This window comes from Biomphalaria glabrata, chromosome 12 (assembly GCF_947242115.1).
Source record: "Biomphalaria glabrata chromosome 12, xgBioGlab47.1, whole genome shotgun sequence".
NCBI lineage: Eukaryota > Metazoa > Mollusca > Gastropoda > Planorbidae > Biomphalaria > Biomphalaria glabrata.
The window spans coordinates 34,769,357-34,785,418 of record NC_074722.1 but is presented as its reverse complement, the minus strand read 5'-3'; the positions used below and the strand labels follow the sequence as shown (position 1 = coordinate 34,785,418).

Genomic DNA, 16,062 nt, shown 5'->3' with positions numbered 1-16,062 from the left:
CGAGGGTTCAAGCCCTGCCCGCTCCCATCCCCCGTCGTCCTGCGGGAGGTTTGGACTAGGAAGTAATTATCTTCAACTCTGAAGGAACATCCGAAACATGTAAAACATTTTACAAACAAACAAGAATAAGCTGTGGTGCGGAAAACATTGATTCCCGGAACTACGTGATTTTTAGTCAGCCAGTTCGCCTCAAGAAGAGAAGACCTAAATTACAGTTGTTGGGTCGTCAGATAACCAGGTCCTAATGCTTCTCTCTGTCTCTCTCTCTGCCTCTATATTTCTCTCTCTCTCTCTCTCTCTCTCTCTCTCTGTCTCTTTCTGTCTAGTATGTGTTAAAGTAGGGGCAAGTTTAGTGAGTTTAATCCTTACAGTAACATCTCACATTTTGGGTATTCATCTTTTTTTTTTTTGAAGTAACATCTGTTATAGATAAGATATGAGTTCCGGAGGTAAGGTTTCTTTTTTTGTAGTTGATCGATTATTAAATTACTAGGTTTGGCATTTTTAGTTGGCAACATAGACAAACTAGGCAGCCGCCTAGGGCCACCTCAAAGGCACAGGTTTCTAAAACATTGTTTGTTTTGTCTATAGCACAATTTCAAAAGCGTTCAGCTAGGGTTCTTTAAATATATTCGCGCAGATATAACAAAAACATTGAACTAAAATGTTTTCTTTTTTTTTATGGTAGCAAAGTCTCGAATAAATTGTTAATAATCCAGAGTCAGGGCGACATCTTGTCTTATGGAGATTATTGCTAGGCTGTTCAGGTGTTCTTGCGGAAATTTCTTAACTTTTTTCCGTATATATATATTTAGTTCATTTGGGCGCCTGAGCCACTAAAAATTCATTTTGCATAGGGCCTCAAATTACCTTAGGCCGAACCTGTTTGGAGTAAAAGCATTCATATTATTTTAAATATTTCTATTATGAGGATGGCTGCATATTTTTTGGTACGCTCTGGACTGTCGTTTAAGGTCTTGATAAACCCAGGTTTGAACACTGCTCACCTTCATCCACCGACGTCATGCGAGAGGTTTAGGCTAAGATCTAAAGCTTTCAAACAAACCAGACGATCAGATTCAAGTTCTCCTTTCATACCTTGCGATCTATAGGGCAGATTATGTTAAGGTCATCTGCTTCTTTGACCAAAGGTTAACGAGAAAGTTTTCATGTGGCCAACACAACAAACAACCGACTTTACTTTTCCCAACTTAAGCCAGGTACCCATTAGAGTTTGGTCGATCAGGGTCGCCCAAAAAAATCTTGAAATTTAACACTGAGATTCGAACCCTGGACTCCAGGTCGGGAACGCCGAGCGCTTAACCACTCAGCCACCGCGCCCTAGACCATCAGATTGTTGGGAAAAAGAATTTCGCATCTGAATGTCAAGGGCACACTTGCGAATTCTGAACTGAATTGACACTAATTGCAACATGTGATCAAATTGATTAAGTTAGGAAGGTCAATGTAATCCAAACAATGAAATAAATCAATTAAAAAAACAATATTAAAACATAGCTTATATTGAGTGAAGGGAGAGTACCGTTCATTTTATCATTTGTAAAGGTTTATCTCCCTTTTGATATTAAAATAAATAATTATCACTAATTGATTTGAACTAACTTATTAATATTTGAATTGAAATATGTGTTGTCATCGAGAGTAAATAATTGTGTCAAATTTTAACTTGAGAACAGAAATAGAAGTGTAAGAATATAAAGTATAGAAGATAGACCTACGGAATAATTTAATATAAGCTTTACATAAATCACAGATATAGCTGTATACCAGTTCACCCAATCAGCAAGGTGAGCATATTTAACATTGTTTTCTGACAGCAGCAATTCACTACTACACTAGTTACAGTTGTAATTAGAACAGTTTTTAATATATAATCTTTTAAGCCTATAAGATGTTGTACTGGGCAATGGTCTTACTCACTGGCCAACTGGCCAGCACCGATGTCCAAGAGCAGTTGTCCTTGTCAGCGGCATCTTCATCTTTCTCTCAGAATCTTTACCAGAAATTATCTGCCAAAGAATCAACCATCGTGTATTCACCTTTCAGGTAGAGTAAAAATTAGACTAAATTACAATTAGACCGAAAGTCTTGTTTACAATCACTCGTGTCAGAGGCGTAGTGAGCAAAAACATGCTCCCGGGGCAAGATACTTTAATGGTGCCCCCCTTATCTTCTATGAACATGACATAGACATAGAGGATGCGTGTGACGCCTACCCTGAGTGTGGCGTCCGGGGCATCGTGTCTTTGTTCCCCCACCACTACGCCTCTTGAGTTATAACGACAATGTAACTGGTGTATGGGGTTCTGTTGGGGTGTATGGGGTTCTGTTGTTGTGTATGGGGTTCTTTTGGGGTGTATGGGGGTTTTGTAGGAGGAGTAGCAACTCTGTCAACTTGGCAGTCCGGCTCTCTGAGCAGCTCATTAATGTTTGTCTCCAACTAAAAGCCCAGCTCTCTCACCTGTGCCTATAAATAACTGTGCAAAATTTCAACTTGATCTAAGATTGGGTGTGAGAGAAATAACGTACGTAAGAAATCTTTTTACCAGACAGACAGACAGACAGACAAAGTGAGTTGATATTAAGATTTGTAAAAAAAAAAACGTGAGACCTAAAAGTGAAACAATTTTAAAATTCACACAATTAAAAAGTGAATAAAAATGTGAGAAACTTAAAAGTCACTAACAGTTTTACATTCAAGTTAAAAATTTGTTAGAAGCTTTCAGAGCCAGCAAGAATAAACAACAACACATCAACTAATTACAAACAAATCTAATTATAGAAAGCTAACTTAGTTATTAAATTAATGCTTTTTTTTCTCTGTGACCAGCATTCATTTGGCTCTAACTATGATGTTACTCGGAGCAAGGGAAGACACTGCTACTGAAATGGAGACCACTCTGGGTATCTCATCTCTTGGCGACTCAGTGCACACAGTTTATAGAGAACTCATCCAGCAGGTTTGAGCTCGTACCTTACCAAACAGCGCTCTATCAGCTGTCTCCAATCGCCTCTATATCTGCTGCTGTAAAAATGTAAAATGTTTTACATGTTTCGGATGTTCCTTCAGAGTTGAAGATAATTACTTCCTAGTCCTAGCCTCCCGCAGGATGACGGGGGATGGGAGCGGGCAGGGTTTGAACCCGGGACCGTCGATAAATCTGAACGACAGTCCAGCGCGCAAACCGCACGACCAGGCAGCCATGCTGGGTGTGTGTGTGTGTGTGTGTGTGTGTACAAGCAGGGCCGGCCTTAGGTATAGGCAAACTAGGAGCTACGATTGGTGGGGGCCTAGCACAGGATTCATAACAATTTTTTTATAGAAGAAATATCAAAATCTGTGCCCTATGCTATTGATAGTGTACACTAGGCTTACAATAAAATTACGTAATTTCTTTTCGCTTAAAATATATATTTTGGAGCCACCAAATTAACTTCGCCTAGGGCCTCCACTTATCTAAGACCGGACCTGGTACAAGCTTCTATGTGTAATGTATTTATGTTGTCCACTTGTTTGTATTGAGAGAGACATTGAGAGAGACACGCACTAATAAACAGTCATTGTTTGTCTAATACCGAAGCTTAACGGCTCTGTGTCGATTACAATTGTTGGTGAAGTCGGGTGTGACGATGTGGGGTGGGGCTAGGCGGGTCATGTGACCATTGATCACCGGGATGGTTATGACATGAATGCTAGATGAAATATTTTTTTTTCTGGACATTTCTATGGCTTAGAGCAGTGTTTCCCAAACTGTGTTCCGCGGAACCTTCCTGTTATGCCTGAACAGGTGTTCCTCGAACTACTGGAATGATGAACTAATAAGCCACTACGTGAACTGTGTGTCGCTAAGTACTCTGAATGTGCGAAGTGTTCCGTTGGGGGAAACTGGTCTAGAGGTTGGCTTGCTTAGTACTGCGTTACTGCTAGGTGGTGTTGCCGTATCGGAGGCCACTGGTTCGTGCCCTGGTCCCAAGTGCTGTGTCAAACTTAGCTAATATTCCTTTAAAATGTTTCTCTTTCGCCACGAAAATAAAAGTAGTTTTGCGAAAATGGGTTTACCCGTTAAGCCGATACATTCATATCAAATATAAAATACTATGGAAAAGGGTTTACTCGATTTGTTAAAAGTTTCTTTAATAGAGATAGATTTAGCTATTAAAATGAAAGAATCGCGCGATGAATGGGATATTAAGTAGGCCTACGTCAGGACGTCTAAATTCGCATATATAAGGAACGCATTTATGTAAAAATGCTTTGAAACACCAATTTGAGGTTAAGTTTATTACTTTTTTTTTTTATGTATTCATGTCTTGTCTATGTTGGCCTCCTACAGTCGTAGAACGACTATGGTTCATCTCGCACACTTCCTCATGTGGCTGTGTAGCCCTATTTTGGAGAGACACTCCCGTCCACAAATATCGCAGGTTAAGGTGGCTTTCGCCTCAGTGGTAGAAGAGCTGGACATTTTTCTCGTTGTACTTTTCTCTTCCAGAGCCAAGGCCCATGTTCTTTCGCTGACCATAACTCCCTTGGTCACTGTCTCTCTCCATCTGGTGCGATCTAGAGCTAAGTCTTCCCAATGGTCAGTATTGATGTTCACTGATTTGAGGTCACGTTTTATTACATCTATGTAACGGAGGTGGGGGCGACCAGTTTTTCTTGTGCCAGTCGCGAGTTGTCCGTAGAGGATGACTTTCGGGATGCGATTGTCCTCCATCTGGCGAACATATCCAAGCCAGCGCAAGCGGCGTTGTCTGAGGGCTGTAAAGATGCTGGGAATACCTGATCGCGCAAGGATCTCAGTTTTGCACACTTTTTTTTCCATGTGATTTTCAAGATCCTACGGGGACATCGCAAATGGAATGAGTTCAGTTTTCTCTCTTGCTTTGCGTAGGTGGTCCATGATTCACTTCCATACAGCAGTGTACTCATAACGCATGCCTTGTAAACTTCCATTTTGTTCACTGTAGTGAGCTTCTGGTTTTCCCAAGCTCTTGACCTGAGTCTAGCGAAGGTCGAGGCAGCCTTCTCTATACGTTTTTTTTTATCTCCTCTTCTAGAGACAGGTCATCTTGAATTGTGGACCCCAGATAGCAGAATTCATCTAAGGCATCAAGCTTGTTATCGTCTATGAGGATTGAGGGTAGCAGGTGGTCCCATAACATTTGTTTTCTTCGTGCTAATAGTTAAGTCTTGTCTATGTCAATGAATAATTGTGCGAAATTTCAGCTTGATCCGGGCGTGGGGAAAATAACGAGAACACACTTTTGACTGGACAGACATACAGACAGACAGAGTTAATATAAGATTTTAAAAAACAAAATAAATTCCGATATAAACGAGATTAATATAATATATTGTGAAGTTAATGTTATTTTATTTTTCATGTTTTAGCTCACGTATGTAAATAGGATTAAGATCCATATTGGGAACAGCCTGTACGTGAGTTCTGACTACCAGATTTCTCCTAAGTTTATCGAAGACAGCACCAATGATTATTCCGCCAAAACATCCAGCATTGATTTCTCTGCCAACGGAGGTGCTGAAACATTAATCAACGATTACATCGCTGCTCAGACAGAGAACAGGATTCAACATTTTCTGCAACCAGGTAAAGAATCAGGGGACAAAAAAAATTGTCAAGATTTAACGAGTTCCTTTTTGTTTATTTCAATATTTATTTCTGTGCATTGTGCATACTATGTTCCAAAATATTAAAATGGAAATTTACTTACTTAAAATAGCGGGGAAATTATTTAAAAAAATAATATTTAAAGTGAGGTAGACCTATAACAATGATGATCCTCTCTATATACTTTGCTATACTTTTTTTCTGTACTAGACTTTTACTTTTTTTTCTTTTTTTTTTACTTTATCTAATTTATTCTTTACTTTATTTGTTTTTCTTTCTTTACTTTATTTGTTTTTCTTTTCTTTACATAACTTTACTTTTTTCTTTAATATACTTTAGTTTACCTTTTTCTTTTCTTTACTTTTTTTTTTACTTTTTTATAACTTTGGAAAAATAAGAATTAGCTAATTGGCTAAGCCGTCAAAGGCTCTGGTTTAACCGTCATAACTTTTGAAGTAGAATAATCTAACAAGAAAAACGTAGAATAATACTTTCGAAAAAAACAACAATAACAAAGCTTATAGAAAGTGTACTTACATCAATTAGTTTGATTCAGCCATGCAATTATACCTATAATTGACCTAAACATAGCATAACTGTGCGATTGGAAATATTTTTAAAAGCTTAAATCAACTCACTCTGTCTAATTCAGCTAATACCACTACATCTGGATGGCTGCCTGGTCGTATGGTTTGCACGCTAGACTCTCGTTCAGATTCATCGATGGACCCGGGTTCAAACCCTGCCCGCTCCCATCCCCCGTCGTCCTGCGGGAGGCTTGGACTAGGAAGTAATTATCTTCAACTCTGAAGGAACATCCGAAAATTATAAAACATTTTACAAACATCTGTCAAGTACGATTTCTTTCCCTTGTTCAAGATACCAAACAAAAAATAATAATTTCCAACAGTTAATGAACACATTTTTTTTAATTAATTCTTATGTTGTCAAGTTAAAGAAATGTTTGTGCTAAATTTCAGAGATTAGCTATGGGAGAAATAACATGCTGAAACCCTTTATAGTGAAGGTAGGGAGCATTTCTGTAAGCTTTGTTAAATTCTGACAAAATGAGTTTATTTTTTGGTAGAAACTCAGTCAAGGGATACAATCCTCGTGTTGGTGAACACCGTCTTGTTCAGAGGAGCATGGCAGAACGTTTTCTCTAGATCAGTGGTCTTCAACGGGGGCGATATCGCCCCCTAGGGGGCGTTTTCGAGATTTTGGGGGGCGCTGAGAGCCAAAGGGGCGGTAGGGGGGCGCTGGGCACAAAATGGGGCGGTAAGGGGGCGCTGGGCATAAAGGCGGAAAGAAGAAACTAAAGGTGCTCTGAAACAAAACAAATTTAAAAATTCTTCAACATTAAAGCTGGGAAGCTAAATATAGACAAATTATAGTTAACTTGCTTCTAATTTAAGAACAGAAACAGCGTTAGAAATTGAGTTCGGAACCCCATTTTCTATTTTTAAATTCTTACTCTTTTGCTGTAATCCGAGAGTATTAATGTCCTTGGATCTGGCGCGTATAAACGTTTAAGATTTGATAAACAAACAAGGTAATACGCCTTTTAGATTATAGTTTATTTTATCTACATATGTTAATATATTGATATGTAAATGTTAATTGCAAAAAAACATTAAAGGTAACATTTCAAAGAATATTTTAACTTTTCAAAAACAAAAAAACATTGCTAAAATGTTGTTACGAAAACTCACTGGTATGTCATGTAATATTTTCTTGAGATTTAGTGAATTGCCACTAAAAAAAAAGTAAGTTCTAATTTGATGGCATTTTAAGATGAGGTTATGAAACCAAGTCCGCTCCACGAACATATAGCGATTTCCAAAAATAATTTAAGAATATCCATGAACAATTATAAAAATCTACAATTAAAACAATATTAAAAACAAAAAACGGCAAAGCAGGATAGGCCTATGTTTTAATGGCTTCTTAGAAAAATGAATAGCTTTTTTTAAAATACTTCTGATATTGTTGAAAAATTGATTAAAACTAAATTTATTTTAAAACATATGTAACACAAAAAGACTTTTTTTCTGTTAGAGATGAAATATTATTTCAAAATTGTCTAGTTATGTAGCTTAGGAGGACATATAGGAAACCATCAGTGGTTGGACGCTACAATGACTTTATAAGTAATATAGAATAAAGAACAAATCTATTCACTATTCACCTTGTGAGTTATGATACACAAGAAAAGTTTAGCCCGCAATTTCATTTCTATTTATTTGAATCTAATTATAAAACTGTAAATAAAATACAAACCCATGCCTAAAATCTCATCTTTTAACAGTTTTGTGAAACAAAAGATGAAAAAGGTGTTAGACTCTTGTTGTAAACTGAAATTCGCTGGATTTCGAAAGGGGTTTGTTAATTGTTATGGCTCTTTTTTTTTTAACTCTTAAATAATTTTTGTTTTTGAGAAACGGGAAGATTCGACAGTTGGCGATGACTTAAAGAAGGCTAAAAAAAATGTTTTTCATGGAAGGCATCTAACACAAATGAATGAAGCGAACCTCCGACTGCTAGGAAAGAGATTAACTTTTATTGATAATATCATTTTCTCTTTTATCGAGATATTAAATCTATTTTACAGAGTTTTAGAATCTCACATAACTTGTTTGTTGACAAATGAATTACTGCCCAAGGACACCGATATCTATGCAATTCACATAATATGCTCTATGAAGAAATTAAGATTCGCTTCTAAAATTTAAAATATGTATATTTAAATGACAATTATTAAACATCTGTTACTGATGTTTAAATTGAGTTGCATGAAAAAATAGATTTACAAAACTATGTCTTCAGTAAAAAGAATGTAAACATAGGCGGCACACAGTAGCGTAGCTAGGGTGGGGGGAGGGGGATTTGAAAATCCCCCGGGTCCCCATTCAAGGGGGGGGGCAAATTAGTGCTTTTTTAATTAATTAAATTAAATATTACGCAAAATGCAGCGGCTCCCAAAGATGCCAAGCCCCCTGGCCCCCAAACGATGGATATTCCTAGCTACGCCCCTGGAGGCACAACAGAGATGTGGCTGCATTTAAATGTTTCAGTAAAATTCCAAAACTGGTCGAAATTGGCTTCTGTTTTAGCTTTTCGGTAAACATACATTGTTAGCATAGATTCAGTGCTTAACAAACTTAATGAATAAGCAAAGAAATAGACTGGATATAGCCACTAGAGGAGACCTTCGCCGTGTTTTGGCTAATTTAAAGCTTGAAATTTCTAATATTGTCAGACTGCAGGAGGCACAAGGTTCCCATTAGCTTAATTTCATTTTGTAGTGAATTCAGCAATAATAATATTTATGTTAAAAAATAAAACTAAATTTACAATTAAACCAAAAAACAGTGGCCCTAATATTTAAAAATTTAAACGGAGACTATTCTTAGGATTTGAAAGAAAGTCTTTACAATTAATTTTTGTGTGTAATCACTGAAAATTATTTGACATAATTTTTTGTATAATGGTTATATTGGCTGTTTTTGACTTTAATTCCGAAGATTACGGCTGAGTCCAGTGTTTCACATAACTACGCAAACCCAACTGCGACCTACATATTTTCCCGAAACTTATGCAGACAAAGCCGTTGTATGCTGGTGTTCTATTTAAGTTTTCTTTCCGTCTTCAATAATGGCTTTTCTTTGAGTATCAAATGTTTGTCCCGCAGTTTTTGTAAGAGCTCTCGAACTGTTTCTCTCAGAGGTTATGCTGCCAGGTACTTTTCTCTATGCCAGTGAGAGCGAAATGGCGCCTGAATAAATCTTTATAGCGCTCACGGGGGAGGGGGCACCTCTGTAACTCAGTTCTTCTTAAAGCTCGTCAGTCATAGGCGAGGAGTTCACAAAAATCGCCTTTGGCATGCGGTCGTCTCATAAGAGGGATAAGTGTTATTGACAGCATAAAAATTAATAAATAGATGATATTTTGTTCAAATTGGCCTTCTCACGCTTCTTTATAAGTGTTTTTCTCAGAGGGGGCGCTGGCGGATTTTTTTAAAGAAAAAAATCGAAAAGGGGGCGGTAGGCCAAAATAGGTTGAAGACCACTGCTCTAGATCATCTACCAAGAAGCAGGACTTTAAGCAAGCAAGTGGAGCTGTAATACAAGTTAGTAAAAGGATATTTATCAAAAATAGTTTATTGTTAGTTTGTGGCAAAAAAACAACAACAACAACAACACAAGATTACAAAGAGAGTTTTTGTTATTACACAAACTCAGACGCGGCCCCTGTCGGATGCTTAAGGTAAAAAATATTGTATTGGAGATTTTCATTCATAAATAGCTAGCTTTCTGGTGTATCCGGTGTACAAGATACGGAATTATTGATTAGCGGATTATTGTACTAAATGTTTAATTGTTTTACTAACGCTTTACTATGCACCAAGGAATCTAATTTCTATTCTGTTAACCATGAGATCATACGTACACGTCAATTCGCCAGGTGAACATGATGCATAACACTGAAAAGAATATCCGATTCAAGAGAGACGTCGCCCATGGCGTGGATGTGGTTGTGCTCCCTTTTCAGGGAAAAAGGTTTTGTTTGTACATCGTGCTACCACACAAGTTGGACGGCATCACTGACCTAGGTAAGTTTAGCATCATACTGCTCATATATTTGTATAGTCATTATATAATCCGCTCGGGTTCGAAGCCTGGGATTTTTTTAAAAGGGTACCTAGCATTAGTTGTGGAAAACTAAAAGCGTTTGGTCGTTGTGCTGGCCATATGACATCCTCGTTAACCGTAGGCCACAGAAACAGATGGCCTGATATTTTATTCTTGACTCAATAACCTGTTCATACTTCAAAAGAGCACCAGCAACAAAATGTTGGATCATAGAAGAAATAATATTTAGCCTTCTAGATAAGATTTTTCGGCCCAGTACTTTACAATTACCCGTATGAGTTTGTCAAGTTCATGTATTCTATGAAGCTATGTAAAAAGGTTTACTTTAAAATCCTTCTTCGTGAGCTAATTCAGTGTAGAAGTGTTTTAAGATCTCTTTTGTAACCTCAACGGTGGCTAAGTGGTAAAGCGCTTTGCTTTGAATCCTAGTGAAGACTGGGATTTTTTTTAAATTTCGGGATCATTTGGCGCATCTGAGTCCACCCAGCTCTAATAGGTACCTGATATTAGTTGTGGAAAAGTAAAGGCGTTTGGTCGTTGTGCTGGCCACATGACACCCTCGTTAACCGTAGGCCACAGAAACAGATGACCTATAGGCCACAAGGTCTGAATGGGGAACTTTACTTTTTTTTACTTTATAACCTCAAGAGTTCTTAATATCCAAATTTGTTTGTGTCAGATATTCTCTACATATAAGATATTCTATATATTAGACATTTACTCTAGAGTCAAAGTTTACCACTGGTTGGTCTCAGCTCCTCACGGAACCTATGAACTCTTTGTTGGTAACATTAAACGGTTAAACACATAACTCTTGTGCTAGGTTCTAGCTGCTTATCAGGACGCCATTCAAGGTAACAACAGCCAACAAGGGACACTACTCTTATATACTTAATAGCATAACCTATATATAACATACATACTAACACTCTACATCAGTTGTCGCGGGGCCATAAGTCATAATAACTAGAGGGTATTGTATATTCTATAATCTCTGAGATTATTAATGAAAGATTATTAATGAAAGTGAAGTTTCAGTTCAGAAGAAGGAAACCTCAAGTTGTTCAGTTCTATCAGTATATTTAATTGCTATTACGTTGTGGGGTTAATACTTCAGTGGTTTTGTCTGAAAATATGTCAATTCGTGCTGTATTGTGAATTATTGAATCAATGTTTTAAAAGAGTTTATTAAAAGACAGAAAAGTCTCGAAGTTTCTTCAGTGTATATAGTCATATTAAATTTCCCCGCCAAAAATGGGGACGCGCTGGCTGAGTGGTTAAGAGCTTGGCTTCCAAACCTGGAGTCCTGGGTTCGAATCTCGGTGAAGACTTGGGATTTTGAATTTCAGGGTTTTTTTGGGCGCCCTTGAGACCACCCAACTCTAACTCTGACTATAGTTGAGGAAAGCAAAGGCGATTGGTCGTTGTGCTGGCCACATGACACCCTCGTTAACCGTTGGCCGAAGAAATGGATGTCCTTAACATACGCCCCATAGATTGTAATGTCTGAATGGTGAACTTTACTTTTTTTTTATATCTACAAAGGAATAATACGCATTGTATTGTAAACACAATCATAATCATAAAGTCATCACAAGCATGCACTAAAAATTGTCACAAGTACGACTATCATAATTTATGTAATTCCAGTATACATATATATATCGACCACCTGGGACAATGGTTATGCTTGTCCTGGGTGTGGCAAAATATGCAGGTCACAACTGGGGCTGCGCAGCCACGGGAAATACTGTATTCCTCATTAATCTTCGGACTCGAAGACAAGCCTTATTATATATATATATATATATATATATATATATATATTGAAAGTTGTGCTGTTGTATGACAGAATACCTCTTAGCCCAGCCCAGCAAGGTCGAAGGTCTATTCTCTGGATTAAGCCTTCACCTAGTAGACTTAGCCATTCCAAAGTTCAGAACAGAAACCGCACTGACCCTGAAAACTCCACTCCAAGAAATGGGGATGGTCAAAGCGTTCAGTCGAATGGAGGCGAATTTTACAGGACTTTCACACATAGGTAAGTGCAAAACAAAGTAATATAAATAAATTTAACAAGGTTACAAAGACAGTTTGTGTCGAAACACAAACTCAAAACCAGCCCCCGAAGTGGTCAACCAAGGCATGTAAAAAGGTAGATTTCAATATTTTCAGAAAGAATATCCGAATGAAATTCTATTAAAGGCAAATGACAGAGAAGAATGGAGAAAGAAGGCTGACTGATCTTGAGTGATGCCCCAGCAGAACAAGGGATAAGTTAAGGTGAAGTTAGATGTGAACCTGGCCTAACTGATGACATATAATGATTGTCTAATTGATCTTATTGTTTTGTAGCGGGTCAATCTCTTATTCAAAGCCTCTATGAAAAAGAAAACATTTCCTTAAAAAAAAATTATTTTAGTTAAATGTTGTATGACATTGGCACAGCGCGGCAGTTCATTAGATAATATGAAAAAATTACTTATAACACTGATGTCATTTCAAAAAAGAAGACGATTACGTCCTACCCGTCATGCATCTAGTCATGACTTTAATTCTGCCAAGTCACTGGTTTTCCTGGCTAGCTCAGGCAACCCATTCCATGCTCTAATAGCGCTAGGGAAGAAGGAGCATTTGTACAAATTTGTCCTAGCATATGGGACAAGGAATGTGCCTATATCTTTGTGTCTTTCTGAGTGTTTTATTAAATTTTGTTTTTGTATTTGAAGATTATGGTTCAGTGTTTTATGTATAATTGCTACTTTACTTTTGAGTCTTCTGTCCTGAAGGCTTTCTAAATTTAGTGATTTTATTAAAGGTGTTACTCTAGTCAAATGTAAATATTTGTTTGTTATGAATCTCACTGCTCTATTTTGTGTCTGTTCCAGTTTCTTAATGTTTTCTTGAGTTGAGGGGTCCCTAACGGAGGATGCATATTCTATTATTGGCCTAACCAAGGTTAAATAACATTTTATTATTATGTTCTTATTTGATTTATAGAAATTTCTTTTAATAAACCCAAATGCTTCGTTTTTTTTTTTATAGTTTCATCAATATGTGGATTCCATGACAGTTTTTCATTTATTGTAACACCTAGGTATTTTACATTTGTAGTCTGTATTACTGGTTTACCATGTATAAGATAAGGGTAATTAATTTGTTTTATTTTTTGTTTTGTTTCTCTTAATAACTGACATTTTTCTGGGTGAAAAGACATGCTCCAATTTCTGTAATTCATCTAATTCTCTTTGTAAAATTTCTGTGTCTTGTCTTGTTTTTATTGTTCTATATATTATGCAATCGCCTGAAAATAATCTGACTTTTGTTCCTGAACTAATGCACTTTGGTCAATCTTTTATGTAAATTAAAAATAGTAGTGGACCCAAGACTGTTCCTTGAGGTACACCTGAGGTTACTGTTATTGGTGTTGGTTCAGAGCCATTTATTATTACAGTTTGTTCTCTCTCTGTCAGAAAATGTAAGAAATTCCTATTTCATAACAGCTCAAGTCCATATTGGCCAAGTTCTCCACAGGGCTGTGATAGACTTACAGGAAATGGGGAACATGGCTTCTACAACTAGCTTCGTTGCTGTTGTCGGGGAAGGTAAAGATCAACTCTACAAGCCAAAGACAGCAAGTTTCATCGCTGACCATCCCTTTGTATACTTCCTGAGAGATAATGTAACTGGACAGATTCTCTTCCAAGGGAAATTCTCTGGCTGAACTATTGTCCAGAAAATTTACGTTTTAAAATCTATTTAACTTCTGAACCTGTTAGAAAATATATTTTGTAAAAGTTATGCGATAACAAATTTTTTTTACACATTTTTTTTTCATTTTTTATATTAATGACTAGAACCAGAAAAGTTTTATATTTTATTATTTCTATATTAAAATTTAAGTCAAAGTTTAGACCTAAATAAACAAAATGTATAGAGATAGAAACATATATTTCTGTATTCATTCACTTTCTGACACACAACCACACAAAAAAAAAATAAATTATAACAATTCTAGTATAGTTTAATTGCAATTTTTGTGTTAGTAGAATCATTAATTCATCATCATCATCATCATTCCTTTGAGTTCCTCATGGAACATAGGGCCTCGACATAAACACGCCACTCTCCACGGTCTCTTGCTAGCTTTTTGATGGTGTCCCAGCTCTTCCCGGTCTTCTCTGCTTCTTCAAGTACACTGCGTCGCCATGTTCTTTTTGGTCTTCCTCTGCGTCTTGTTCCCTGGGGGTTCCACTCTATGGCCTGCCTAGCTCTGGTGCTGGTATCTTTTCTAAGGGTGTGACCAATCCTTCTCCACTTCCTCTCTAAGATCTGCACTTCTATATTTTTCTGTCCACTCATCTCCCACAGTTTGGTGTTTTCTACTTTGTCATACCAAGAATCATTAATTGTTAATAGAAAAAAGAAATGCAAAGAATAGAATGTTTCAATGACGGTAAATATGTTGTATCCGTTGGACTTGCATTGGAATCCTGATTCAAGTTGAGCTTGAAGATTTGTTACAAGGGAGAGAGGAGGAGTTTGAAGATTTGTTACAAGGGAGGGAGGAGGAGTTTGAAGATTTGTTACAAGGGAGGGAGGAGGAGTTTGAAGATTTGTTACAAGGGAGGGAGGAGGAGTTTGAAGATTTGTTACAAGGGAGGGAGGAGGAGTTTGAAGATTTGTTTCAAGGGAGGGAGGAGGAGTTTGAAGATTTGTTACAAGGGAGGGAGGAGGAGTTTGAAGACTTGTTTCAAGGGAGGGAGGAGGAGTTTGAAGATTTGTTTCAAGGGAGGGAGGAGGAGTTTGAAGATTTGTTACAAGGGAGGGAGGAGGAGTTTGAAGATTTGTTTCAAGGGAGGGAGGAGGAGTTTGAAGATTTGTTACAAGGGAGGGAGGAGGAGTTTGAAGATTTGTTTCAAGGGAGGGAGGAGGAGTTTGAAGATTTGCTACAAGGGAGGGAGGAGTTTGAAGATTTGTAACGTAACAAAACAAAAAAAATATTTAAATGAAATAACAGGCCCCTTGTCTTTCGCGGGTCCTAGTTTTCATACGTCCGACTGTCGTGGAAAGCCAATATCACTTGTTTAAAAACAACATTAATGACAAACTACTTCAGGGGTTTTCCGTCGGACGCCTGATGTAAATGTACAGTAAAAAAAAAACAACTGAAAACGTCATCAAAGTGCCAAAAGTCGATACTTTTTCCATCATTTCTATCGATACCATGATGAAAAATTTGATTGGAAAAATGATAATAAATATGCCTTTTGTAAAATTAAAATTTTCTTATGTTACTCTACCGGTGGGATTGGGGGATTGAGTCTTGTTACGATTTCTTACAAAGGGGGCATAAGGGTTAAGAAAGGTGATTTTTTTGGCGTTACGTCATATTCAAACGTTTTCTAATGCAAAGTAATGAACCATCTGAAGTAGTGTTGCGACACGGTCACTAATAGTCACTATGTGTGGTCAACCGTCACACACGGTCAAGTTTTGGGTATCGGAGAGTTACGGGACTTGTGTGAAGTGACGAGTGTGTTGAAAATATGCAGAAGAAAGTCATCTAGTGGAGTTGGTTATCTGTCGATAATGTTAGCCTTGTAAATATGTTTTGTTTGAATGCTTCACAATAAAAGACAGTTTATACTTAAAAGGACTTGTTTCTTCACAAGTAGTCTAATGCGCGTTTCTAAAAACAACAACAATAATAACAAAATGTTAACTCAATGCAAACCAATAAGTTTACGTATTAA

At 37.2% G+C, this 16,062-nt stretch overlaps 1 protein-coding gene across 1 annotated transcript; it reads left to right on the top strand.

Annotated features, from left to right (window-relative positions):
* The first annotated feature begins 1,908 nt into the window (after positions 1 to 1,908).
* LOC106069036 (serpin B4-like) lies at positions 1,909 to 14,276 on the top strand. Its single transcript, XM_056005329.1, has 8 exons — positions 1,909 to 2,067; positions 2,852 to 2,981; positions 5,417 to 5,633; positions 6,742 to 6,827; positions 9,712 to 9,783; positions 10,119 to 10,266; positions 12,159 to 12,347; positions 13,810 to 14,276. The coding sequence occupies exons 1-8, from the start codon at positions 1,913 to 1,915 to the stop codon at positions 14,028 to 14,030; spliced, it is 1,218 nt and encodes a 405-aa protein (XP_055861304.1). The 5' UTR covers positions 1,909 to 1,912; the 3' UTR covers positions 14,031 to 14,276.
* Positions 14,277 to 16,062: the final 1,786 nt, after the last annotated feature.